Here is a 26,976-nt window from a genome sequence, read left to right on the forward strand (position 1 = left end):
AATATAGAATAAATACCCCCCTTTTTATCATTATTCCTAATTCCATATGATATACATTTCCCACCCCTCCCCCACATATCTACTACCCATGTGCTAAGATGTCTGATCATTAGAATAATTAATCAATGGTTCCCAAATTTTTTTAAAATTATGAAGATTCCCTTGTTGTAACGCTAACACCTTTTCCATCTTATATATATTTCAAATCTGATATATTCTAATGACAAAATAGAAATAAAATGATTTCTTCTACCTTTAGTTGTCTCTGGTTTCTGCTTTTATCTTCTTTTCACTCTTTTCCTTGCAGCGTCTGCCCTGTCTCTTCAATCCAGCATTTGCCCGTTCCATCCACTGTCTGCCCCTTCCAGAAACTGTCTGCCTCCCCCTGCCATCTCTCCTCTAGACCCTCCCCCCTGTGGTTTTAAGCATTTCTCTCTTCTCATTTCCTACGCTCGGATCTGATATCTGTCTCCTTCCCCGTTCTCTGGCATCTCTCTCTCTTCCCTTCTCTGTTCTTCATTCTTTATTTTCTGCCTCTGTCTAAATTAAATTATTTCTTACTATGCAGTCCTCAGTTTCCCTCTTTTCACTATGTCTACCTACAGCATGCCACCCCTTTCCTTCACCCCTCCACTATCTCACTAACTGTATCTTCTTCCCCCATTCAGCATATGTCCTTTTTCTTTATCCCTCCTTCCATCCAGTATGTGTTCACTTTCTCCACTTCCATCATCTGCCCCCTTCTCTCCACTTCCATCATCTGCCCCCTTCTCTCCACTTCCATCATCTGCCCCCTTCTCTCCACTTCCATCATCTGCCCCCTTCTCTCCACTTCCATCAACAGAACTTCAGAGCGGCAACGCGGTGCTCAGTCAAAAGTGGAAACAAGAAACTGAGTCAGAGGGAACCTTTTGACATGAGCACTAGAGAATGACATGGGGAAAAAATCTGTCCCCTTCACCGCTCCGTCCCTGCAGCATCCATACAAGCCTCAGTACTGCAATATTTAGCTTATTCCTTTCTTATAAATCAAAGTTCTGGCTGCTGAACTGGAGAAAGAGATGTTCAGCTGGCAGGGCTTTATTTATAAAATTTTATCAACATAACTAATATACTACTTTATCCTGAAGCAAAAAAGAAATAGAATTTTTTTTCTACCTTTGTCTGTTTTCTGATTTCCTCATCTTCTCATTCAATTCCTTCCATCCACTGTCTCTCTTCTCTCTGCGTCTTCCATTTGCTCTGTTACTGTGCCTCTCCCTTTCTCCCCCCTTCCAAATTGGTCTGGCACCCATCTTCATTTCTCTTCTTCCCTTCCAGCATCTTCTCCCCACTCTCTGTTCCCCATTTCCCTTCAGTGTCCTTCTCCCCCTCTGTCTTCCCCATGTGCTTTCAGCGTCCTTCTCCCCCCTCTGTCTTTCCCATTTCCCTTCAGCATCTTTTGTTCTCCACCCCACCTTTCCTCCCTTTCTCCCTGCCCCTTACCTTCGTGGTGCTTTCAACCCCCCCCCCCAAACAGGTCCAGTCCGACAAACCTCCCTGCCCTGTGGCCGTCGATGTCTAAACTGCCTTCTTACGGCAGCCGGAGCATTGTAGTTGCATATGGTTGCCATAAAGGTCGTTTCTGATGCAACTTCCGGCATTCATGGGGCTGAAGAAACGGATTGTATAGCATTCATGGAATCAACATAACAAAGGGGGAAACACCTTGATAAAGCCCTTTGGGCGAAATATAGCCTATTTTGGGAATGAAGAACCCCTGCTATGCTTTATGAAAGAGATGAGTATTAAAATCAGATAAATAGAGCTATAAAATTGTAAATTATATATGGAAAATTACTAAAAAAATAGACCGATGAAGACCTTGGTGCTAATGAAACTGTGAATGAAATGTACACACGGTATGCACAGTTGAGATTCTAAAGTGAGTTTAAACTGAAAAGTATCTAAGGTTGCCTGGGTTTTTTTTGGTATTTTTAGTCACCCATATCCCTCTCGTAAGGAGATGTGCATCTAATTTGCTTTTAAATCCTAGAACGGTGAATGGCAAGTGCGCTCTATCTCCTAAGACATGGGGGAAGCCTCTGCTTGCCCTGGATCAGTAGCATGGAATATTGCTACTCTTTGAGTTTTGGTCAGGTACTAGTGCGAACAGGCTACTGGGCTTGATGGACAATTGGTCTGACCCAGTAAGGCTGTTATGTTCCTAAGGCTGCTTCAAAATGATCACGGTATCTGCCACTGGTTAAATACTGATATCAACTAGAAAGTGAATATGATTGGAGAAACTTCATATCATTCATCCAATATCAAATCAGAGACCACCAATCGAACTCTGCATTCAAACTATAGGGTTGTATTCAGTCTTAATTCAAATATCCCTGCATGATTCTTTCAAATTCAAGAAATAAGCATCAAATTTTTTTCTCCCTACCATACCTTAAAAATTTATAGCCTTGTTCTTCAACTCTGAGCCATACTAACTCTTCAAAATTTGTAGAAATGAATTTCAGAGCTTCTATGTGTTGGGAAATTTTTTCATTTAATTTAAATTTAGTAACTTCATGGCATGTTTCTTATCTTTGTACTGCTTGAGATTTGAACAGTTCATTTAACATTTACTTTTTCATACCATTCAGTTTGAAAAAGAAGTCAAAGGGGTACTGAAGTTCTCGGCCCAACTTTCTAAATTCTGAGTTATTTTGCCACTGTAGCTGAAAAGTGTTAAGTGACAATTTTCAGAAATGAAATTCTATGTGTTAACATTTTCAGATCATTGAATCATGTCCACGTCTTTCTCTTCTTGGTTAGGCTGAGAACCCACTCGTATATCCTTACCTGTTCGATACTTCATAGCTCATCCTCCCCTTAAATCATCTCTCTGTATATACCTTATATTTTTTCCCCCTAATTTAGTTTTTTTGAGATGCGAGACTGAATTCCACACACACCAAAGATGTAGCAATCGGTGAAACAATAGTTTTCCCTTTTGATTTGTAATACTATCCAGAAGATGTTGGTATAATTATCCAGGTGAGACCTCTGTGCCTTCTAGGGTAGTGACCTTCTAATGTAGATCCTAAAATTATAATTGAGTGGTTCTTCTTTGCCCACACCAAATTTTATCTGCTATTCAGATGCCCAGTTTCCAGACAGTCATCCAGCAATTTTATATAAGCCACATGTGATTAAACAACTCTTGAATAATTGGCATCTGCATAAACATCTTCCTGTTTCTTATGCTAGACCAGTCCAGACAAATGGGTTAGGATTCCTTACCAGCAGACAGAAATGTTAAGATTTTAACGCAACATCAGTATAGTAGGTGGCACAGCCAATCTTTTGGTACACCTTCCTTGAGGTAGTCTTAACAATCACAGTTTGTCTTCTGCTTGTTTAGTGTAGTGTTTACTTAAATTGGCATCTGAATTGCCTACATGATACAGTACTTGCAAGAAAAACTAGCACCATCTATATAATGGGAGTGACTATGTAACGGGAGTCTTGCACACTTGTTGTGTGTTTGTTTTTTTTGGGGGGCGGGGTTCCCCCCCCCCCTTCCTGACACTAAAGGGATTCTTTCACTACTATTCTAGCTGGACATGCTTACTTACATGACTGGGTCTGGGTATTCTCCCTGGTTTCTTTTTTCTCCAGTCCCCATCAACTTAGGTCTACTGTCTTCTCAAGTCTCCAGTATGTTCTTGTCTGGGCCCTGGTCAATCCAAAGCCAGGCTGACAAGATGTAGCATTAATTTTTCCTCAACGCTTAGTTCTTTTATCATGTTTGGTCATCTTTGCAGCTGAGCATGCTTAACAGATCTGTTCCACAGACCTTTTGGCAACTCATTGGCTCAACTAAGCCAGCTTTCCACTGCTTCTCAGCAGTTGTTGGGATCCTTTCTTTCTAGCCTGGTCCACTTCAGGGTTTTTCAGCTCACAACAGTCTCTTAGAAACATGATGGAAGATAAAGGTCAAATGGCCCATTTAGTCTGCCCATCCGCAGTAACCATTCTCTCTTTTGAGAGATCCCACATGCCTATCCCTTGCCTTCTTGAATTCAGGCAGTCTCTGTCTCCACTACTTCTTCCGGGAGAATGTTCCATGCATCTATCACCCTTTCAGTAAAAAAATTATTTATTACCTTTGATTATTCCAGAGCCTACCACCTCTTAACTTTATCCTATGCCCTCTCATTCCAGAGCTTCCTTTCAATTGGAAGAGACTTGACTCATGCACATTTATGCCACGTAGGTATTCGAACGTGTCTATCATATCTCCCCTCTCCTGGCTTTCCTCTAAAGCAGTGGTCCCCAACCCTGTCCTGGAGGACCACCAGCTAGTCAGGTTTCAGGATAGCCCTAATAAATATACATGAAGCAGATTTGCATGCTTGCCACCTCCATTATATGCTAATTTTTGTTATGCATATTTATTAGAGCTATTCTGAAAACCTGACTGGCTGGTGGTCCTCCAGGACAGGGTTGGGGACCATAAAGAATACATATTGAGATCTTTAAGTCTGTCCCCCGTATGCCTTATGATGAAGACCACACACCATTTTAGTAGCCTTCCTCTGGACCAACTCATCCTTTTTTATATTCTAAATGAGGTCTCGCCAGAGTCTTATACAGGGGCATCAATATCTCCTTTTTCCTACTAGCCATACCTCTTCCTATGCACACTAGCATCCTTCTAACTTTTGCCGTTACCTTTTCAACCTGTTTGGCCTCCTTAAGTTCATCACATTCAATCACACCCTCTGTCATGCACATAAGTTCTCCAATCCATTCAGGTTTTCCATGATCCGGACTGCTCTCTGCCAAGGTTAGTCTGAATAATCGCTATCCTACTGTACATGGTGACTTGGATCATGCCCACTGGGAGCAAGAAAAAACCTGATTTGTGATAAATTTCTGTGTGAATTGTTTGGATTACAATATTTGTCCACAAATAGACAGCAAATGGTTGTACAGCCAGTGCAGCTTCATGCATAAAGGGCTCCATAAAACTCTTCTGTTTTGGTATAGCTGACGCATGTAATGTGTCTGAATTCTTTGTGCAGTTTGAAAGTCTCACAAGAACAGTTAAGATTTTTCATGAACGACATGAGCCAAACGAGTGCTTGTGAGCGAGGAGGAGGGATAGAAAGATAGTTGAAGATTTACAATTGTTAGAGGTAGGCAGGAAAGACCTCCCAGAGTATAGCGGTAATAGAAACTGGAAAAATAACTTGTAAGTTGGTGGGAGGGGTGGACTGAGCAGAACATTACTGCCTTTATTGATGCTAGGGATTTTCATTAGGTAATCCTTAGCCAGAAAAAGATGCAGGCAGCACTGTCCTCTTCCCCCCCCCCCCAATATATGGCTTTTTCTGTATTAGTAGCCATGAACACTGACTGACACAAGTTTTAGTAGCTGCAAGAAGTTTGTCATGTGTAATTCAGTGCTCCCCCTGAATTTAATTAATTCTAGTCAGACTACTGGAAATGAGACCTAGTCATGCTGCACTATTCTGTATGTATTTCTGTATTTTTTGCCCTAGTTAAAATAACTGAGTTGTAACGACAATGCTGGGTAGAATTTCACAGTTAATATTAGGCCTTTGTTTTATTTGTATCAAGTAATGACAAATGCTCAACACGGAGCAAAATCCCAAGTACAAAAAATACAATGGCCAAGGAATTATGATAGTGAATGAATGGTTCTGGTTGTTACCAATAATGGATGCCAAAGAGGGTTAATATGTAGGTGTGTGTGTATGTATGTATGTATACTGTATAAATATATATGTATATAGTGTTTTGGGGGGTTGTTTTTGTTTGGGTTTTTTTTTTTTTTTTTTTTACAATGCAGGTATGACAAAACTATCTGTAAATTTTACTCATAGTATTCAGTATGTCCTGGATTATGAAATACTTTAATTCCTGCCATGGTATCCACAAATAATTTGGTGCCATCAGCGAAATTCTTCCTATTCTGTAGAAAGATACTGGTTTCATTTTTATGGTATGATCAGGTTTGTGTATGCAGTGCTAGTCATTAGAGAATGACATGGAGAAAAAATTTATCACCGTTCCCATCCCCGTAAGCTTGGTCTATGTCCCCGCCCTGCAAACTGTCAGATCCCATCCACACAAGCCTCGAATAGTTATGATTTTATACTGAACTTATTTTATTAAAGTATAAACACAAATAATATAGAGCAAGGAACAACAAAAACTCCTGTTTCCTCTCCCTTTCAGAACATAAGCAGTGCCTCTGCAAATATCCCCTCCACTATTATGAAAACTGAACAAACCAAATTACTACAGAATTCTACATAGAAAAATCAAGCTAGCAGAATACTTTAGTCACACATGGCAAGAATAATGTTAGGGGAGTGCAATTAGGGCCCTCTGGTCAGAGAGAGAGCCCTAAGTTACCTGGAAGCTAAAGAAGCATATTCTGGGCTTTGCGGTTTCCAGTTATATCTAATATCAGCTCTAGCACGATATATATTTCAAATCTGAAATATTCTAGTCACCAAATATTAAACTTATTACCAGACAACAAAAAGTAGAAAAAAAATTTATTCTTTAAATCACATTGATCTCAGGCTTTGGGTTCTTTCTGTCTTCGTCTTCATCTTCATCGTGGCATGGCTGACTCCTGAAGGTAAAATAGGCGCAAGAGGAACTGGGGAGGAGATGCTGAGTCTGACATGGGCGCAGTGTTTTTTTACCACAGGAGCAAGACTTTTCACCACTCCCACGGGGAGGTGAAAGGTCTTGTCTTGTCCCCATTCCTGCGGTAAACCAGTTGCAAATGTCTCCATTCCTATGGATTTACTGCGGTGACCACAGTTTACCGTGGTAAACAGTCCCTGTGTCATTCTCTACTAGTCATGCAGGATGTTGCTCTTCATTGGTTCTGGAATAGTATGGCAGAAGCTTAGGGTCAGGCTTTTTTAGTACATTGTGAAACTGTCAGTATCTGAGGACCTGTAATTAACTTTGAAACATGCTTGTGTTTCGCCTGACCCACAAGATTACCGTATTTTCGCGGATATAACGCGCACACGGGTATAGCGCGCAGAAACCACACTTGTATGTACGGAAACTTTTGTATACAGCGCTCATGGGTATACCGCGCATGCTGCCCGACTCTCCTCTGGCCACCCCGACTCTCCTTTCGCCCTCCCCGACTCTCCTCTGGTTGCCCCGACTCACCGTTCACCCGCCCTGACTTTTGGTGCACTGCCCCGCCTCTCCGTGCGCTGTCCCGACTCTCCGTTCACCTGCCCCGCCTCTCCGTGCGCTGTCCCGACTCTCCGTTCACCTGCCCTGACTTTCCGTGCGCTGTCCCGACACTACATTACGGGCAGGAGGGATCCCAGGCCCTCCTGCCCTCGACGCAAACGCCCCTCCCCCCCCAACGACCGCCCCCCCAGCCGACCCGCGATCCCCCTGGCGACCCCCCCACCCCCCTTCCCCGTACCTTGGGTAGTTGGCCGGACAGACGGGAGCCAAACCCACCTGTCCGGCAGGCAGCCAACGAAGGAATGAGGCCGGATTGGCCCATCCATCCTAAAGCTCCACCTACTGGTGGGGCCTAAGGCGCGTGGGCCAATCAGAATAGGCCCTGGAGCTTTAGGTCCCACCTGGAGGCGTGGCCTGAGGCACATGGTCGGGTTGGGCCCATGTGCCTCAGGCCGCGCCCCCAGGTGGGACCTAAGGCTCCAGGGCCTATTCTGATTGGCCCACGCGCCTTAGGCCCCACCAGTAGGCGGAGCTTTAGGATGGATGGGCCAATCCGGCCTCATTCCTTCGTTGGCTGCCTGCCGGACAGGCGGGTTTGGCTCCCGTCTGTCCGGCCAACTACCAAAGGTACGGGGAAGGGGGGTGGGGGGGTCGTGGGGGTCGCTAGGGGGATCGCGGGTCGGCTGGGGGGGCGGTCGGAGGTTCTTGGGGGGGGGGCGGTCGTTGGGGGGAGGGGGGTTTGCGTCGAGGGCAGGAGGGCCTAGGATCCCTCCTGCCCGTAATGTAGTGCGAGGTGGGGGTAGGGGGTCGCCGTGGCCAGGAGGGTTTGGGCTCCCTCCTGGCCCGATATTGTCGGGGAGTCGGCGGTCCTTCGGGGTGGGGGTGCGAGCGTTCTTCCGGATGATGAATCGGGCGTCGGGCGGGGTGTGAAATATGTAAAAAAAAATTTGTATAACGCACGCGTTATATCCGCGAAAATACGGTAGTTGGATGCCAATCCAGCGTAATGTTTTGTGACCTCTATCAGATAGTTGTATAACAATTTTCTATTGGCTTTTTATTCTTCACAGTTGTTACTCAACCAACACCATCCGTTTCCCAGCCTGTCCCTACTCAGCATGAGGAAAAAGCTACAGAATTGCTTAAACCAAAGAAGAACAGATGTTTTATGTGCAGGAAGAAGATAGGCCTTACAGGTAGGTTTTTGTTCCTTTAAAGATACTTGACATATTTGCTTTTTACAAAAGCAGTGCTGACATTATCAATTTCAGGATTTAATTGATCAACAACTTTTTTTGTTGTTGTGTTATGAGGAAAGCATTAAAAGGGTATTGGGGAGGGGGGTGCTAATCCCTTCTGCCTAGTTACATAATTAACTGGGATGCTTAAATGGTGGCCAGCAAGAAGTAATGAACTAAATTTGGAATAAGTAGATAATCTTAATAGTCCACTTCTAGAAAACTGAAATATGGCTAAATGCAAAATAGGAAGGCTAGTCAAGCTACAGACCCCAGTTAGCATTTGTAATTTCCAGGTTAGTCTTAATTTTGTACATCTTTTTTTCTCCCTTTAAGGATTTGACTGCCGATGTGGAAATTTGTTCTGTGGACTTCACCGTTACTCTGATAAGCACAACTGCCCATATGACTACAAAGCAGAAGCTGCAGCAAAAATCAGGAAAGAGAACCCTGTTGTGGTGGCTGAAAAAATCCAGAGAATATAAACAAATAACAATGTTTGCAAAGAGACTGACTTTTTTTTTGTTTGTTTTTATTTTAATATCTTAGGAAACATTAAAGAGCGGATGCATGACCATTTTCCTTTGATGTTCTCCAGGTTTTAATTTAGTGTTTGTCTTCTGTTTGACATTTTAGGATGTTTGTTACAGGCAGAATTGGTTAGGTACAGCCCTTTCAAATATTTGCCCCCTTACCATGATTCGAAGTTGGCTTTCAATGACTTTATACCATATGTGGGGTGTGTAAACTGATAAAATATTTGGTTCATGTTTGCCAAAAAAAATGCATAGTCTGCATGTGCACTGAATGGAATTGAACGATATTTTGACTTAATGCTGTGTCTGTATGAAACAATACACCAGAAGAATGGCAGTCTTACTTTAGTTACACTTCTCCTGTTCAATAATACTTTAAAAGAAGAATAAATTACTTAGGAAATTCATGTCATATTTTATCCCCAAGAGAGATGTTGGTGCCATATTTAAAAACCATGCTTTATTTTTGTTTTTTGACAAATGCAGCCAAGATGCACTACTGGTTTGACTGCATTTGAGAGGATAGTTTTTTGATAGCTGAATTTCATATCTGAGCTGTGAATTTTTTTTGTTTCCCATTTATTGAATTCAGATTCTTGCCAAGGGGGCTTGTTTCCAAACTAGCATTGCTAAATTCTATAGGTTTTGTCTGATTTGCAAATGCTTTGACTGTCACAGCCACTCATAAAATTACCTGCATCTGGTGGATCAAAGTATTTTGCATGTTTTTTGTTTTCATAATACATGAATTTTTAGCAAAAATTTGTTAGCATTTTCTCCGAGGTTTGCCCCCCCCCCCTTTTTTTTTTAAAAAAAAAAATTTTAATTCCAACCTAGGTTTGCATGGAAACCATACCTAACCTGGTCACAAACTTAAGTGGTACCAGGAACAACTTTTGGCGGGCTGCTTAAATCACATTTATTTGTATTTGGGTGTAGGACTAGTGCTCTTGGGTGTATTGCATGGGCTGCATTGTCTAACATTGTAAAAAACCAATTTTAGAAAAGGCAGTATACTTCACTGATGCTTGTCTGGTAATCACTTCTGTGTTATAATGGAAGGTTTTCTTGTGACGTATGGAACTGTTTCTTTTTTATATATATATACACAGATATATATAAACAAGTACAAATTAGAGTAGCGGTGTGGTAATGCCTGTTCTCTTCTGTAAATATTTAGATATGTACACGGCTTCATGTTAAGATTTTACTCAGTGCTTTGTCTTAGTTTTTCAATTCCCAAAGTATCTTTTTTTTGTTTTAAACTTTCATGTACTTCAGTTTTGACTTTAGGTATGCAAATGTGTACAGAGTTCATATTTATGTATTGCACAGTATCATGCTATTCAGCATTTATGCTATATTGTATTATGTAAATAAAAATTATGTACAGAGGGAGTTATGATTTTAAATTTTACTGCAGCTTCCCTATGGCTCTTGTACTACAAGTAAAGCTTGTATTTTTTAATTGGAACAAGTACACAGGTTTTTTTAAGGACCTTTAAGTAGCCATTTAAATCTGAGTAAAACATAGTTTTAGTATACAACACTAAGGGCTCCTTTTATGAAGCCGCATTAGTGGCTTTAGCACGCACACATTTTTAGTTCATGCTAACCCCCGCGCTAGCTGAAAAACTACCACCTGCCAGCAAATTAACACGCACGTTAAACCACTAATGTGGCTTTGTAAAAGGAGCCCTAAGGGAAATTAAGGTACATCTGAATCCAGCCTGAATGCATTACACTGGACTTTTTGTTTTGTTTTTTCGGAGCTATAAATGAGCTGTTTTCAGACAGACAATTTAAAGGTAGTGTTCTAGGGTCTTCTCCTAATAGGGAAATAGTAATTTTTTTCCTGTAAGTGCTTGATGGAAACATTACACTCAGAATTCACCACTGTGCAATTTAGAATCCCTCATCCAACATAATGCACAGAATTTGCAATGGCTGCTAACATAGCTTGATCTAAACTGCCAGAGGAGGAAAAAGAAATGAAGGAAAAGATCATATGGCCTTATCAGTCTGCCCATTCTTTCCATCTACTTTACCATAGAACTAGTTAGCCTAAGCTTTCTTGAATTCTCATTAGGAGGCTACACAAATTTACTACCCTTTCTTGAAGTATTTCCTTGGTTATTTCTGTCTGTCCCCTTTTACCTTCATCCTATGCCCCCTTATTTTAGAGCAGGGGTGTCCAACCTTTTGGCTTCCAAGGGCTGCATTGGAAGAAAAAAATTTGTCTGGGGTCATGCTAACACTAGCTGATGAGCAAAAAAAAGGTTGAGCAGGTCCTAAATTTGCAGTCCCTAATATAGAAGATGTACGTATCTAATAATAAATATTCATCAAAGGGACACTGGAGAGGAACCCAAAAAAGCAGTAATATTTACCCTGACTGAGCAATACGTCACGTGTGTTGTTGAGAGCATAAACCTGGTTCTCCCATTCACTTCTGTAACAGCTACAGTGAGCTTCTTCAGAGGTGAGCCTCATCAGAGCGGGGATGCTGAAGCAACTGTCAGCAGCGCACATGGAGGATCGCTCAGTCAGGGTATTACTGCTTTTTTGGGATCCTCTCCAGTGTCCATTTAAAATTGTGTTTTGTATTTTTACTTTTTTTTTAAGTAATGTCGCCTTTAAAAACAGATATAACATGCATAACTCAGGTGCAAACCAATTGGCAATTATTAAAAATTACTTTTCCTTCTCGGTCTGCAGCCATCCAAAATGTGGAAAATCAACCACCCATCTTCCTATCTCTTTCCATCTGTACATCTTAGCTGCAATGCCAGAAAATTTACTTGCTGCTTTTGGCTTTCCTTGAACTGGGAAGTTTTTAATTACACTGCTATGGTGAGTGGGTTCTCACTTGTCGCATACCCTCCTCCCTTCATATTTGTGGGGGTTAGAGGCAGAGCTGGCCCGTGAATATGGAAAATTTGTGAATAACTTTTGGGCTGACTCTGACCCACCCATGTCTGCCTCCCGGACATTACCTGGTGGTCTAGCAGTGACATGGGGCAGGAGTGATCTTCCTACACTCCTGCCTATGCAGAGCCGTCATTGAAAATAGCTGTCTTGAGTTCCCGTTGTAGTCTCGTGAGACCACGGGAACTCGCAGCAACCAAAAAATCAGATTGTCACGTCCATGGCCCTCCCTAGCTCACTCACAAGGTTTTTGGACCAATGATAAAATTCATATCCCAGTAATACACTCGTAAGGTGAGGTTTGGGTATTTGAGGTCCTTTTTGAATATCTTAAATAATAAAATGCTAGCCCGCGCATGCGCAATAGGGAAACGTGTTCCATGATCCCCTTTCTGTCGGGATGTGGCCACACGACTGCGCATGCGCGCATAGTACGTCACTGTCAGAAGATGAACCGTCACAGAGCGAGTGAACGCCGAGTCCTGTGGCACATCCGGATTGTGAGCAGTCCTGTCCCTGTTAAACCGGCTGGCAATAACAAAGTCAGATGCCATGGGTTCTTCCCTTTTGCCAAATTACTAAAGGCTCTGCCGGTCTCGATCCTGAGGGGCGGGATCGAGACCGGAAGAGCCTATAGCGATTTAGCAAGAGGGAAAGCCCCCGTGATGTCTGGCTTCGTTATTGCCAGCCGGTTTAGTGGGACCGAGACAGGACCGAAGGCAGGGCTGCTCACAATCCAGATGCACTGCTGGCTCATCACTCCCCACAACTTCCAGCGGCCGCCAAACAATGCCTTCCTCCCTGATCCTCAAGGCCTGAACTGCAAGTTTGAAGGTAGGGCACGGACGGTTTGAGAATGAGGGAGAGAACAACGCAGTCAGACGGACCGCGGGAACGGAAAGGGGGGGGGAGGAGGAGGGTTTCGAGGGAGCCGGCTGGCCGCATAAATTATTTTCATTTCAAATCTGCCGCCACGGCTCCTCTTTCATCTTCCGACGTAATATAAGTGCAGCTCATGAGAGGAGCCGCGGCGGCTTTGAAAACGGCTCCCTTAGTTCTTCGCTGAATTTTTAAATTAAGTTTAAAACTGCCGCCGTGGCTCCTCTCATGATCCCGGCCTGTGTCAGAGAAGGCTTCCGACGCAGGCCGGATCGTGAGAGGAGCCGCGTAGGCATCTTAAACTTAAAAAAAAATCCAGCAAAGAACTAAGGGGTTTTATCTCCATGCTGCTACGAAGGAACAGGTGAGGGGGAGGGAAATGCTGATGCACAGGGAGCAGGCAGGCATGGCAAGCAAGCAGGGGGAGAGGGAAAGGGGCTGCTTTGGGGGTAGGGGTATGCTGGGGGCACACAGCAGTCATGGGCAGGGGATCACAGAACAGGCAGGCATGGCTCAACAAGGGGAGAGGGAAAGGGGCCTGTTTTGGGGTGAGGGGTTTGCTGGGCCAGACACCAATCATAGGGGGGAAACAGAAGGGGGCCACAGAGCAGGCAGGCACAAAAGAGGGCAGGGGCATTGGGAAACGGGGCTGCTTTGGGGGGAAGGGTGTTCTGGGGGCACACACCAATCATGCCGGGGAAGAGAAGGGGGCCACAGAGAGATGGGCAGACATGGCGCAATGGAGAAATACAGGCAGGCAGGGCGCAAGACAGAGACACAGACAGAAAGAATGACAGACAGACAGACAGCATCCAAGCACAGAGAGAGAAAGGAAAAAAAACCCAGTCATCTACTCTAGCACCCGTTGCACAGGGGGAGAACGAAAGAGATGCTGATGGACAGGGGGAGCAGGCAAGGGGTGGTGATGGACAGCCAAGGAAAAAGAAAGGCAGAAAGAAAAAAAGCGGCTAAGGAGAGAGAGAGAAAGAAATAGACAGACACACACACACACATATGTTCTAGCACCCGTTAATGTAACGGGCTTAAAGACTAGTACTGTATATAATAGAATACACCATGAGTACGTGAACTTTCACTCTTTTTGGAAATATTTGTTCAATTGAGTTTTTTCTCCTGTTTTGTGCTGTCTTTGAGATTAATTTATGTGGTAGCATATTTAATGTATTGTAAAAGCTAGTTATCATTTTTTTTAAAACAATTTTGTTGAAGACAGACTTCAGTTCTGCTATTTTTGTCCTTGCAACACATTCCTTGGTATACGCTGAATTTGACAGCATATTTTTGCATATGTTGCATTTTCAAGTTATAGTCTTTGAAAACTTGAATAAATTCACCACAAATTAAGCAGAGCGCCTTACTGTTTGTCTCAAAAAAGTACTCATCTGTCCACTTTTCATAAAACACTCTTGGGTCATTCCATGTCAAGTGATCAGATTCTTGGAAAGTGCCCTGCATGACCATCACGGATTTTGATGAAACTTCATATGCAGAGTCCACCATGTCTCAAACGAACTTTGGTAAAGTTTTAGTTTCGCCTGTGGAATATTTGTGGAGATATAGCCATTTGTTTGACCCCATACCACAATGAAATACAGTACGACAATGACATTCTGACAACTTTGAGACACAATATCTCCCGAGCTGTGTTTCCAAAAAAACTGAAACTTAACTACCCTGCACAACTTTTGGAGCTCTATTCAATGCTACCAATAATAATTTTTGTCGAGCACTGAGTGAATGGCTGAATTACAGTAAACTTGGCCGAAAAAATTAGTGCTCCAAAAAAAGTCAAAGTTTGACATTACTTAGCTCCCACAATAATTGAGTAATAAATGCGAAATTTGGCGCATAATGTCTCAGTACAACGTTGTTTTCAAAAGTACAATTTCAACCTCCAAGCTCTTTCCATTAGTTTACAAATTAAGTGTAAAGTTGCTAATTTGTGTATAAAGGCCAAAAATAGGGTATTTTCAGCCTGCTTTTACAGAAAAATACCTTTCAGAAACTCTTTCAAATCAGTCTCATTAGAAAGAGCATATTTCAAACCCCCTAGAAAAGTGGACTTCATTTTTCAACGCAGGTTAACAATGGCTGAAAAAGGGGGACAAAGTTGGGAGACGTTGCCACGGCAACAACCTCTATTTCAACATAGTTCTGTCATTTTTAAAGTTACAGTTTTGTATTGACGTAGTATTACTACTACTCTATTGTGTTGGTCCATGGTGACATTGTCACTACCAGTTCGAGTTTGAACTGGCAACCCCATCGCCATAGGGGTCACGCCCGATAGCTGTGCAATACCAGCCACAGGTGGGCCACTTCGTCCAGGTTCCCAAGCCTCGCATTTGGTTTATTTGTCAAGGTTCCAAAGCCTTTTGTTGGTATCTTTCTGGTTCCAAAGCCAATGATTAGGGTGTCTTATCCTAGGTTCCCAAGCCTAAATTGGGTATCTTATATGGTTCCCAAGCCGAAGTGAAGTCCACTTTGATTTTAACTGCCAGCAATCTTTATAACATTCTGTTAAATTTTTGAGCCACTTTCTTCAATGCAGTTTCTGGAAATTGATATTGGCGGCCGGATGATGTAACTGAAGGGGCACAAAGCATGCAGATGAGGTGTTGCTCTGGAACCCAACAAACGTCTTGCCTTTCTGGCCAATAAAACGAATGAGCTGGACCGTGAGGATGCATAAATTTTATCAATGCATCATTTTGTTCAATTGAGACTTCAACAACGTTGCCTATCCACCATTGATTATCGTAAGTACAGGCAACGTAGCAACCAGGAAAGATTTCGGACACTTTCAAATGTATTTAACTCCGTGTATATTTTGGTCACAAAAGTTAAATAGATCCTTTGGCGTCAATATTTGATCCGTTGATGGTCTTTGGAAGCTAGCCCGGGCAGCCAGTCGTTTAGTTGTTCCACCAACTCCATCGCAGGGTGATTTTCCATGGCTAGTTCCAAAAAAATTCCATTCAGCCTCAATGTTGAAATCATTTCTGTGATTGCACAAATTCACAAAGTTCTTGTAGTTTTTATATTGTGCAGCTGAGCCGTCACTGAAGTAGTATATTTTGGTAATGTTTGTTTGAGTTACCAAAAATTCAACTTTTGAATAAACACAAGTACAGATATCGTATCATGTTGCATATGATCAGAAATAATGCAACAGTTTACAACTTGCAATGTGCCCACTTCATTGAGGTAATATGCAACAAAAGGATGTACTGTAGCTTGTGAATTTTCCCAGTGAAAGCCTTGGGCGGCATCCTGTACAACAAATGAGTAATTTTCAGCGAAATCCATACCGTTTCTTTTAAGCCTGTCTTCAACATCTTCAAATATTCACTTTGATGTTTTGAAATGAAATGGTGGCTTGTCAACTTCCAAATCTTGCAAGTCTTTCAATAAAGTTGTCCATGGTTAGTACGCTTGTTTCTAATGTTTCACGGTCAGCGTGAACCCATTGCTTAAATTCTATTGATTCTTCTGGATCTAAATCCTTGTGCTTCTTCACCAGGGCAGTTTTGACATCGTTGTAGCATACAATCCTTGACATTTAGGTCGCACACAGTTTTTTCCTTAAGAACTTTGTAGTTCTTTTTGACATTGGCGCCTTGTAGCATGAGCTTTACATTTTGATGTATCGTGCAGACACACACGGAGTGTGCACCTGATGCACCAACGGTTACACACCACTTTGGCCTGAGCTCACATAATTTGGAAAAACCAATTTCAGTTCCGTATTTGTTACAGTACGCCACATACAGCTCTTTTAAATTACACAACAGCAGCCGCTTTTGCTTTTGTACTTTTAAACCATTGAGGCGGACTGAAATGCAATCTTTTTTGCCAGGACATATTCTGCTGAATTCATCGTCTTCGTAAAAATCTTGAACTCTATTTGCAATTTCTTTTGGAAGGGACTTGCCAATTTTTGCATCAGGTATAGAACAAATGCCTTTCTCTTTCTTTACTTTTTGGGCTGTTCTGACCATGCGCTCTGAAACGCCAAACTTCATTGCTGTTTCCTTTATTGACCAACTTTTTGGGGCCATCGTCAATAATTGAACTTTCATTGACCTGTTGGATATTGCAATTTTCGTTTTCATTTCTTCAATGAGGTCAGTGTAATCTTCACATAACTTGCATTCTACAGACTGACGAGACGGCCCAACTTCTTCAGCTGAAACTCCAGCAGCAGATGTAATCTTCTTGGCTATCACATTCTGCACACGTTCAATTTTTCGTATCACATAGCCGGCTTTATCTCTACTAGCTAACCTTCGAATTTTCAATGGAGAGGTTCCTAAAGCAGTCAAGCTTTGATCAACTGCATCGGAGATGCTGATATCAAAATCGTCTGAAGATGAAGATGCTGCAGTAGCTTCACTCATTGAAACGTATTGGGCTTTGCACCTAGTGTAAAGTTTCTGACCTGGCTTGATATTTATTTTTGCCACTTTTCTAAAATCATTAGACATGGCAAGATCGACTTTTAACAATCCACTTTGAACAATGTGATTTTTCTTTTCAAATGGATTACAACACGATGTTTGCTTTAATTCGTATTTGTCGAGATACTTTGCTTTGTGGTGGAGGCAGATTTGGTCTTTATCCATCAGTTCAACTTCAGAGCGCCGAGTGATAAGCAATTTTTCATCGGTTGACAAATTATGTAAAAAAATGAGCCCACATTTTTTAGAATAAAATGTGCCGTCATGACACTTTGACAACAATTTTTGCCCAATGGCACAGTCTGGCAGAAAAGGATTATTATTAGTCGATTCGTTGGCATCCATTTTAAACTGGATTAATAATAATGTGGATCTGAAAAAGAAAACAAGTTGTAATTTGTGATCTGCATGCAACAAAATTATCACCTCAATTTCTAGTTAGGAATAATCATTAATTAAGAACACTATAATTGTACCCAAAGCTTGAGTAAAAATAAACAGGGAAAAACAGTGTGAAAAGTGACATAATTGTAAGTTGAAACGTAGGCCGTTGCCATGGTGACATCTCCCAACTTTGTCCCCCTTTTTCGGGCATTGTGAACCTGCGTTGAAAAATGAAGCCCACTTTTCTAGGGGGTTTGAAATATGCTCTTTCTAATGAGACTGATTTGAAAGAGTTTCTGAAAGGTATTTTTCTGTAAAAGCAGGCTGAAAATACCCTATTTTTGGCCTTTTTACACAAATTAGCAACTTTACACTTAATTTGTAAACTAATGGAAAGAGCTTGGAGGTTGAAATTGTACTTTTGAAAACAACGTTGTACTGAGACATTATGCGCCAAATTTCACATTTATTATTCAATTATTGTGGGAGCTAAGTAATGTCAAACTTTGACTTTTTTTGGAGCACTAATTTTTTCGGCCAAGTTTACTGTAATTCAGCCATTCACTCAGTGCTCGACAAAAATTATTATTGGTAGCACTGAATAGAGCTCCAAAAGTTGTGCAGGGTAGCTAAGTTTCAGTTTTTTTGGAAACATAGCTCGTGAGATATTGCGTCTCAAAGTTGTCAGAATGTCACTGTCGTACTGTATGTCATTGCAGTACGGGGTCAAACAAATGGCTATATCTCCACGAATATTCCACAGGCGAAACTAAAACTTTACCAAAGTTCGTTTGATACATGTGGGACTTTGTGCATAAAGTTTTATCAAAATCCGTGATGGTCATGCAGGGAGCCCTTCCTTCATCTAACTTTTTTCCCTTTTTTTGTATTTTCTTTTGCATTGTGGAAGCGAAGCCATGCTGGAAAAAAAAATTAACTTTGGTATATTAAGAATGTTGAACCCGTCAGGGCTCCTCTTTTGGTAGTCCTATCATTTCTGCAGGCTTCACTCAAAAGTGACTAGCAGTTGGGGCTCTAAAGGTTCAAGTAGCAGGCCTATCCTGTTTCAGAGCCAAATTGGAAAAGGGTTAGCGGGCTTATCTAGAGATAGCCAGATTCTCGACGGGGGTCTCATACTGCATCCTCTGCTAAACAACCTTTTCTGTCATGGAACCTTTAACATTGTTGCAAAGTCTCAGTAGGGTTCTGTCTGAACCTTTACAACATGTCTCTGAAGGTCAAAACTCTCAGTTTGCTATCGCCTTTCCAAACAAGTCTTGGGGTTGCAGGTACTCTCATGGTGAGAGCCATTCCTCAAGGTGATAGTAGCTGGTGTTTCCCTATGCGTGGTTCATTCTTTCTGGCTGAAGGAGTTTTGGCTTTTCATGTCAATCAGGTCCAACTGGCTGGATTTTGGACCACAAGTTTTGAAGAAACAGGACACACTCTTGAAGGTACTGATGTGACGAGAGTTCTCTGTTACCTTGAAGTAAAAAAATGATTTTTGACTCTGACCATCTTTTTGTCCTAACTAGTACCTAGGCTGATCAAGCCAGGGTCTACTACCAGTTGTATAGCACTGCTTGATCTAGACAGCAGTGTACATTAAAACTTTCAAGAAACTGTCCCTACTCGGAGCTTATAATCTAACTGACGACAAGTAGGGGGTTGGAGTTTCTCCAGCATGCGTGCTTTACAAGTAACTGGGGCTTATGAGTTAAAAGCAACCTTGAAAAAGTGGGTTTTTAATACTGCCAGGGACAGCGCTTGCTGTACTACTTCAGGCAGTCTGTTCCAGGCGTATGGTACATTGAGAGAGAAGGAATATAATCCGGACTTTGCATGAGAGAAGGGCACAGACAAATGCTCGGCCTGATGATGAGTTCCTGGGGAGGAGCACAGGGAGGGATAAAAACACTGATGAGCTGCAGAGCACATGCACCCACACGTCAAGAGGAGCGTGAACTACATGCGGAAACAGATAGAGGGTAATGCATGCACAGCAACTCTGCCACAATATATATTGTGCAACAGAATTTTGAACAAATTAAAGGTGAGAGAGGGTTATGTGGAAGTCCCATGAGAAGCAAGTTGCAGCAGTCTAGGGGAGAGGGGATAAGAGTGTAGCTAAAGGTTTTGGTAGTGGGTTAGAGAAGAAAGGTTAGATTTCTCTAATATAGAGAGACATGACAGATTTTGGTGGTCTGTTGGCATGTACAGAGAAAGGAGTTGAAGAGGACTGAGGATGTGAGCTGAGAGATAGGTAAAACTTTTATTTCCAGCTGGATTTGCTTGGCGATATTCTCAGAGCACATTGGCTATGCTAAACAGCCACCATTATCTTTGAGAGCTTCTTCATGGGTTGGCCCATGTGATCCCACCCAAGGAGCTTTGCAGAGCAGCTACATGGTCCATGCTTCATACCTTTTACTAAGATTTACAGAGTAGATGTATCAGCACAAAAAGACACTGCTCCTCTTGTCAGGATTCATATGCTTTGTAACAGAAGGGAAGATTAGGTACTTACCTTAATCTTTCCATTAACACAGCATATGAGTCCTGAGGCACTGCCCTGTTGCTATAATTATCTACCTACTTAATAGCTTGGATAAGTATGTCTGTCCAGAACTGGAGATCATCTCATGCCAGTTTGGTATTAGGAATATAATACCATATTATTGTTACAAATACTACCGAGTGTATGTAAACTCCATAGATGTTAAGTTTGGTTGCATCTAGGTGGCTTGGTTGTGCCACTTTAATTAAAAATGTTTCATATGAAACATTGCTCATTTAATCTTGTTACAGAGCCAGAGCATAAGTGTCATGGTAGGGATCTTCCCCCTACCCTTCCTTATGTTGTTGTAGTGGTTATTGAACGCTTTGGTACAAACTTAAGAAAGGCATTACAGCCCACTGTGGAAGGAGGAGGACCTGAAGAAAATTTGATTTCTACTGCACTAGCTCACAATTTGGGGGACTTAAACCCACTTGTAAGGACTTGTATTCTGTGTTAACAGAAAAGATTATGGAGGTAAGTAATTAATCTTCCCATATACCTGCTAGTGAGAATTTTGAAATAAGCTGGACTCTTACAGGTTCCTATAGAGATACCACATAGTAGCAGAATATTTCATCTCATTCACATAGGCATAATGTGGGCAGACCCTCGTTCCATATAGAACAGAGAATCACAGAAACCATTTAGACAAAAACTGAAATGCTTCCCCCCTCCCCTCTCCCGAAAACAACTATATGCAGTGAAAATACTGCTAGAAACAAGTGCATTTCTCCTGTACTCTGCAAAATGCAAAAAAGAAAAGCTACATTTCCTCCAGACACATTCAAAATCTTAAAATATTGAAGTATTTTTTTCTCTTCTCTGAGCGTCGGAGCTGTTACCGCCACTGCCAGCGCTAAAACCTGTACTACGCATTAGTAAAGGAGGGGGTATATTTGTTATTTAGGCACACTTCTAATTGGGCTGTCCTTGTCTGTTCTCTTAAATTCTTTGCCAGATTTTCATTTTCATTTCCATTTTTTCTTTTTGAATATTTTAAGATTCACACTTAAATTTAAGAAAATATTAAACTACATAATAGTAAACTAACAACCACAATATGTGGGGAGCTCATGAGAAATTACAGATTTTTCCCATAGTGCCCCTTTCTAAACAGAATGGTTAAAAAAAAAAAACCTGCCTTTTACAAACATGCACAAGAGGTTTCTAGTGCTCTGTTCCAACAGTCATAGAATGCCTATGAGTCACGGAGCACTGCAGAGCATTCAGCATGCCAGCCAGTGCTAAAACCTCTTGAAGAGGTTTGTAGGGGCGGAGTTAAGTGCTTAGGCTGGTAATGTGCTACCCCAGGGTAACCACAAGTGAGGTAGAAACACCTCACAAGCAAAAGGGAAATCTAGCAGGTGTCATGACCACCATAACTAATACAACAAACAGCAGGAAAATCTTGGATTGCAAGTAACTTGGTTTGCGAGTGTTTTGCAAGACAAGCAAAACATTTTATTAAATTTTAACTTGATATACAAGCAGTGTCTTGCAATATGAGTACATACAGTATACATGCGTCACATCATCACAACTGAGCCAATGGTTCTCTCTGACGCTGCAGGAGTGTAGCACCAGCTCTCATACCAGTCTGTATATATGGGATGCTAGTCAAATATTTATTTGTAATCTTCAGCTATGGAAATCCCTATTTTTTATTGTCTCTCCAGACCGGCACAGAAACTGATGGAGACTGACTGTAGTACAAGTGGGCTGTGCTGTTCCCAGGTACAATCGCTTTGCTCTTGCTCTCCAGCAAGTGGAGTGATAAGCCTGTGCAGTCTTCCCTGGTTTGCATAGGGCTGTTGGATTTTGTTTAAATTGACCTTGTCCCAGTTTGTGGTGCTGGATTGAGCTTGGGGGACCCTTTTGGGTCTGTCTGAATTCAGGGGTGCCACACTTGATGGGTCAAGTCCCTCCCCCCCCCCCCCCATTTTCCCCCACCTCTCCAAATTTTTACTGTAGAGGTGCATATAGTTTTGAGAGTTAGTGGGGTCTGTTCAATTGTAAATTAAGGTTATATGGAGGAAGGGGGGGGGGAGTCCTGAAGCAGTGCCAGTCTAAAGGGAAGCCTTCAAATAAGGTAAGTTGATTTTGACTATTAACCAGCACTTGTATTTTTTTTCTTATAGCGGTTTTCGCAATGAGCACCTTTAAAGGAAAAAAGTGCTCCAGGCACACAGTCGATGGGGCCGGCCTGTACACAAAGTGCACCAGCTGTCACAAAGAGAATCCTCCATGGCTTCCCCTTCACACATGTGCATCACAAGTCAGCAGAATGCAGTGGGGAAGCCCACCCACACAGGGATTTCCACAGCCGCTGATGGGCAGGGAAAGGAGGGTTTCCCTTACTACCAATAGTACTGGGGATTCCCTTACCGCTGCTGACAACTTGCCTGCTTTAGGGGCTGGGGCGGTTCAGGCCTCTGTACCGCTGCAGGCCTCTAGGAGTTTTCGGCGGGTTTTGCAACGGTTTTCACAAGAAGTTCCTCAATCTTGTCTGTAGCCTCAGGTGACCTTCCTCTTGTATTGGAGAGACAAAGGCAGATTTTTGCTGGTTCTCTAGCTTTAGCAGTGAGTTCTGCTGTGCCGCCAGGGGGTTTGGCCTTGTACAAGGCTTACCTTCTGGCGGCCGGGGGTCCGGTTTCCTCCACAGGGTTCTTGAAGATTTCAGGGGCAGTTTTCGCCTTCCACATCCACTCCCATTCAACCCCCATCCCCCGTGCCATTTCTGACCCAGTTCCCCCGTCTTCGCCAAGCAGCTGAGGGTCTCATGGGCTGAAGATTTTTATGTTTAGGGGTGCGGATACACCTAATGAGGACTTGGACCCCCACTATCCTCTCGGGGCAAACGGATGCCGCGGGTGGGTGTTTTGCGGAGCTGCCAGCTGACAAGGATGCATTGGTGTTGCACATTTTTTAGTGGGAAGAGCTCCAGAAACTTATTTGGGTGTCATCAGTTTTGCATTTTAAGGAGAACACACAGGAGCCTCTGCATGTGATGGAGCCCCTGTTTCTGGGGATCTGCTCGCCCTCCTGCTCTTTCCCTATGCATCAGGATATTCAAGATATAGTGCTGGTGCAGTAGAAGGCGCTGGAAATGCCTTATTGTTTCACGCGTTGTGTGACTTACCTATATCCCATCCCAGAGAGCGATAGGGATTCTTTAAAATCTCTTGTGGTGGATGTAGTGATCTTGGCCATCACACGTTGGCATACGGTGTCGGTTGAGGGTGGCGTGGCCTTATGTTCTTTTAATTATAATAAAAGTAAGAAACACACTCACACTATGTGCTTAAAAATGTTTATTTGCAAAGCCTTAAGTCCATAAAATTGCATAAAATGATCTTTCTTCTTTGAGCGGGGAGATGCAGGGAAAAAAATTAAAAGACTGGGGGCGGTGAGGAGACAGGGATGAAAAATGTGTGTCACTGCGGGGACGGGGATGATGAGGGGGTGGGGATGAACCTTTATCCTCGTGTCACTCTCCGAGCGAGAGAGGCACAATGGGAATAAAAAGGGAGGGCACCTGATGATGAGAAAACCAGATCTCAGAAATGGATAAGTATAACTTACTGAAAAAGGAAAGTGCGTGAAAACTGAGATGTATAACATCCCAAAAATTCTCCCTCTGTGTATTAATCAGTGATAGGAATGAATGTTTGTTTCTTGAATAAAACACTTATCCTTCTGCTCTAATGCATTGGGGGCTGGGGGCAGTCTCAATTACCATCAGTGCTAATACTGGCGCATAAGTGCAGGATCTCTCCGAGATTAGGTGTTCAAAGCAGAGCAGCAGAATGCAGGAAACATCTGGAATAAAACCTAGATATCCTATTTTAGAAGCTGCATAAAATTAGAGGTGCTTTGAATGTGGAAGGGTATAAAACCAGAAATGCATTTCCTCGTCCATTGTGTAAGCTACAAAGGCAGGAGAGGTGCATATTTCTAAACATCCACAGAAAAAGATCTAATCTAAGACTATAAATAAAGGAATAAGAAGGAACAGCTTTTTATACACTTCTCCTTCTGTATTTGCGGTTTCAGCATTCGTGGTTTCAATTATTCACGGTTTTTAGCTTTCTGGCTCCTCTCCTCCCCCCCCCCAAAAAAAAAAAAAATTACATCAGTTTGCAAAGAGAAATGGCTGATTCCCAGCACTTTGTTCACCATGTTTTGTCTCTCCTTCAGAAACAGGCCAGGTCTCCCACCATGTTATTTGCAGTTTCACCATATTCACGATGGTTTTTAATAGAAAACAGCAAATAACATATTTTAAAAATTATTCGCGGTTTTTCAATATTTGCAGTTCTGTTAATCCCCTATCACAGTGAATACAGAAGGAGAAGTGTAATCCTGGGGAAAAGGAGAAACAGCAGCTAATGAAGCTAAATATGATGTGTGTTTTGTCAGCAGGCATGAAATGTAGCATGACCAGAGATAATATGAAGCAGCACTAACTTATAATGATCTTTTCTGTACCCTGTAATTTTATGTTACTGTTATTTTTATTGTTTTGGTAATTTATTTCTTTGCATTCTTTACCTTAGCCACTTAGGATGTCATTTTAGAAGGGCCTCATAGTAATTTGCACATGTAAAAAAATGAGTTTACATGTATAAATGGTCCTATGCATGTAAGTAATGATGTTAGAAAAGCTGCTACTTACATGTATGTACCTACAGCACACACAGTTTTGAGGAGGGATATATTCATTTTGAAAGGAAGTTCTGGAATGAGAGGGACAGAGCTAAGATCTATCAAGCCCAGTATCCTGTTTCCAATAGTGGCCAACCCAGGTCCTAAATACCTAGCTAGGTAGAGGGAACAAGAGGGAACTCTCTAAAATTGAAAGGGGATAGATTCCGTATGAACGTAAATAAATTCTTCTTCACCCAGAGAGTGGTAGAAAACTGGAACGCTCTTCCGGAGTCTGTCATAGGAGAAAACACCCTCCAGGGATTCAAGACAAAGTTAGACAAGTTCCTGCTGAACCAGAACGCACGCAGGTAAGGCTAGTCTCAGGGCGCTGGTCTTTGACCGGAGGGCCGCCGCCATGAGCGGACTGCTAGGCACGATGGACCACTGGTCTGATCCAGCAGCGGCAATCCTTATGTTCTTATGTAGATTCCAAGTAGTAAAACAAATTTTATGCTGCTTATCACAGGAATAAGTAGTGGATTTTCCCCAAGCCATCTCAATAATGGCCTATGAAATTGTCTTTTAGGAATGTATCCAAGCCTTTTTTAAACCCTGCTAAGCTAACTGATTTTGCCACATTCTCCGGCAACGAATGCCAGAGTTTAATTACATGTTATGCGAAGAAATATTTTCTCCAGTTTGTTTTAAATCTACTTAGTAGCTTCATCGCATAATCCCTCATCCTAGTATTTTTGGAAAAAGTGAGCAAGCGATTCACATTTACCCTTTCACTCCACTCAGTATTTTGTGGACCTTTATCATATCGTCTCGGGGCCATCTCTTCTCCAAGCTGAAGATCCTAGAAATACTTTTTTTTTTTACAGAAAGGGTGGTAGATGCTTGGAATAGTCTCCCCGCAGAGGTGGTGGAAACACAGATTGTGTCTAAATTCAAGAAAGTATGAGACAGGCACATGGGATCTCTTTGGGAGAGGAGGAGAAAGTGGATACTGCATGTGGATAGACTGGATAGGCCATATGCCATCATGTTTCTATGATACGGGTGAGCCTGAAATATATGATGCATATATTTCCTATTTAAAGTGGACATACAAATGTACTTTTTAAAATTTGCTTAATGTCATTTGCACCTGCTCTGAGTCATATTTAAGTAGTGAATGTAGACTTTGGATGAGTAAGCGAGAGGACAAATGCATTTAAAACTACTTCAAAAAACCAAAAATTAAAGGTTAGCAGCTTGCTCCCTTAATTTGCTCCCTTTGGGCATCCGTTTTTCTGAAATTTGGCACTTACATGTATATGTTGTAAAATCAAACACAGATGATCTCTGTAGGGCAAGATTATGCAATCCAAGCAAAACTTAAATGACCTTTACACTTTAAACAAGGCATAGAGGCAGGAGCAACTCTAGCCAATGTACTGGGTAGACTGGGGATGGTTACAAGAATAAGGGAGTGTGTGGCGCAGTGGTTAAAGCTACAGCCTCAGCACCCTGGGGTTGTGGGTTCAAACCCATGCTGCTCCTTGTAACCCTGGGCAAGTCATTTAGTCCCCCCATTGCTCCAGGTACATTAGGTAGATTGTGAGCCCACTAGGACAGAGAGGAAAAAATGCTTGTGTACCTGAATAAATTAATGCAAACCATTCTGAGCTCCCCTGGGAGAATGGTATTGAAAATTGAATAAATAAAAATAAATAATGCTTCTGTATCCCTCCATGGTACAACTTCACCTTAAATATTGTGTTCAATTCTGGTCGCTTTTCTCAAGAGCGACCAAGATAATAAAGGGGATGGAACTCCTCTCGTATGAGGAAAGACTAAAATGCTTAGGACTTTTCAGCTTGGAAAAGAGAAGGCTGAGGGGAGATATGATTGAAGTCTACAAAATCCTGAGTGGTGTAGTTGATCAAGTTTTTACTCTGTCAAAAATTACAAAAACTAGGGGACACTCAATGTTACAGGAGGAAATAAGCTCTGGAATGCATTGCCAGAGGTTGTGCTAAGAGCGGTTTAACGTATCTGGTTTTAAGAAAGGTTTGGACAATTTCCTGGAGGAAAGG

General features: G+C 42.2%; 1 protein-coding gene across 4 annotated transcripts in view; it reads left to right on the forward strand.

Moving 5' to 3' along the window:
• The window catches only part of ZFAND5 (zinc finger AN1-type containing 5), a 54,971-nt gene extending 44,522 nt beyond the window's left edge, over window positions 1–10,449 (forward strand). For 3 of the 4 annotated variants that reach the window (XM_033924588.1, XM_033924596.1, XM_033924579.1), the window contains 2 exons: window positions 8,313–8,438; window positions 8,817–8,965. In XM_033924588.1, coding sequence (XP_033780479.1) covers window positions 8,313–8,438; window positions 8,817–8,965 — 275 coding nt within the window. Of the gene's footprint in view, window positions 1–8,312; window positions 8,439–8,816 lie in introns of all 4 variants that reach the window. The other variant, XM_033924571.1, reaches the window with a different exon arrangement.
• The last annotated feature ends 16,527 nt before the right edge of the window (window positions 10,450–26,976 follow it).

The sequence above is a fragment of the Geotrypetes seraphini genome, chromosome 1 (genome assembly GCF_902459505.1).
Source record: "Geotrypetes seraphini chromosome 1, aGeoSer1.1, whole genome shotgun sequence".
NCBI classification, from domain to species: domain Eukaryota; kingdom Metazoa; phylum Chordata; class Amphibia; order Gymnophiona; family Dermophiidae; genus Geotrypetes; species Geotrypetes seraphini.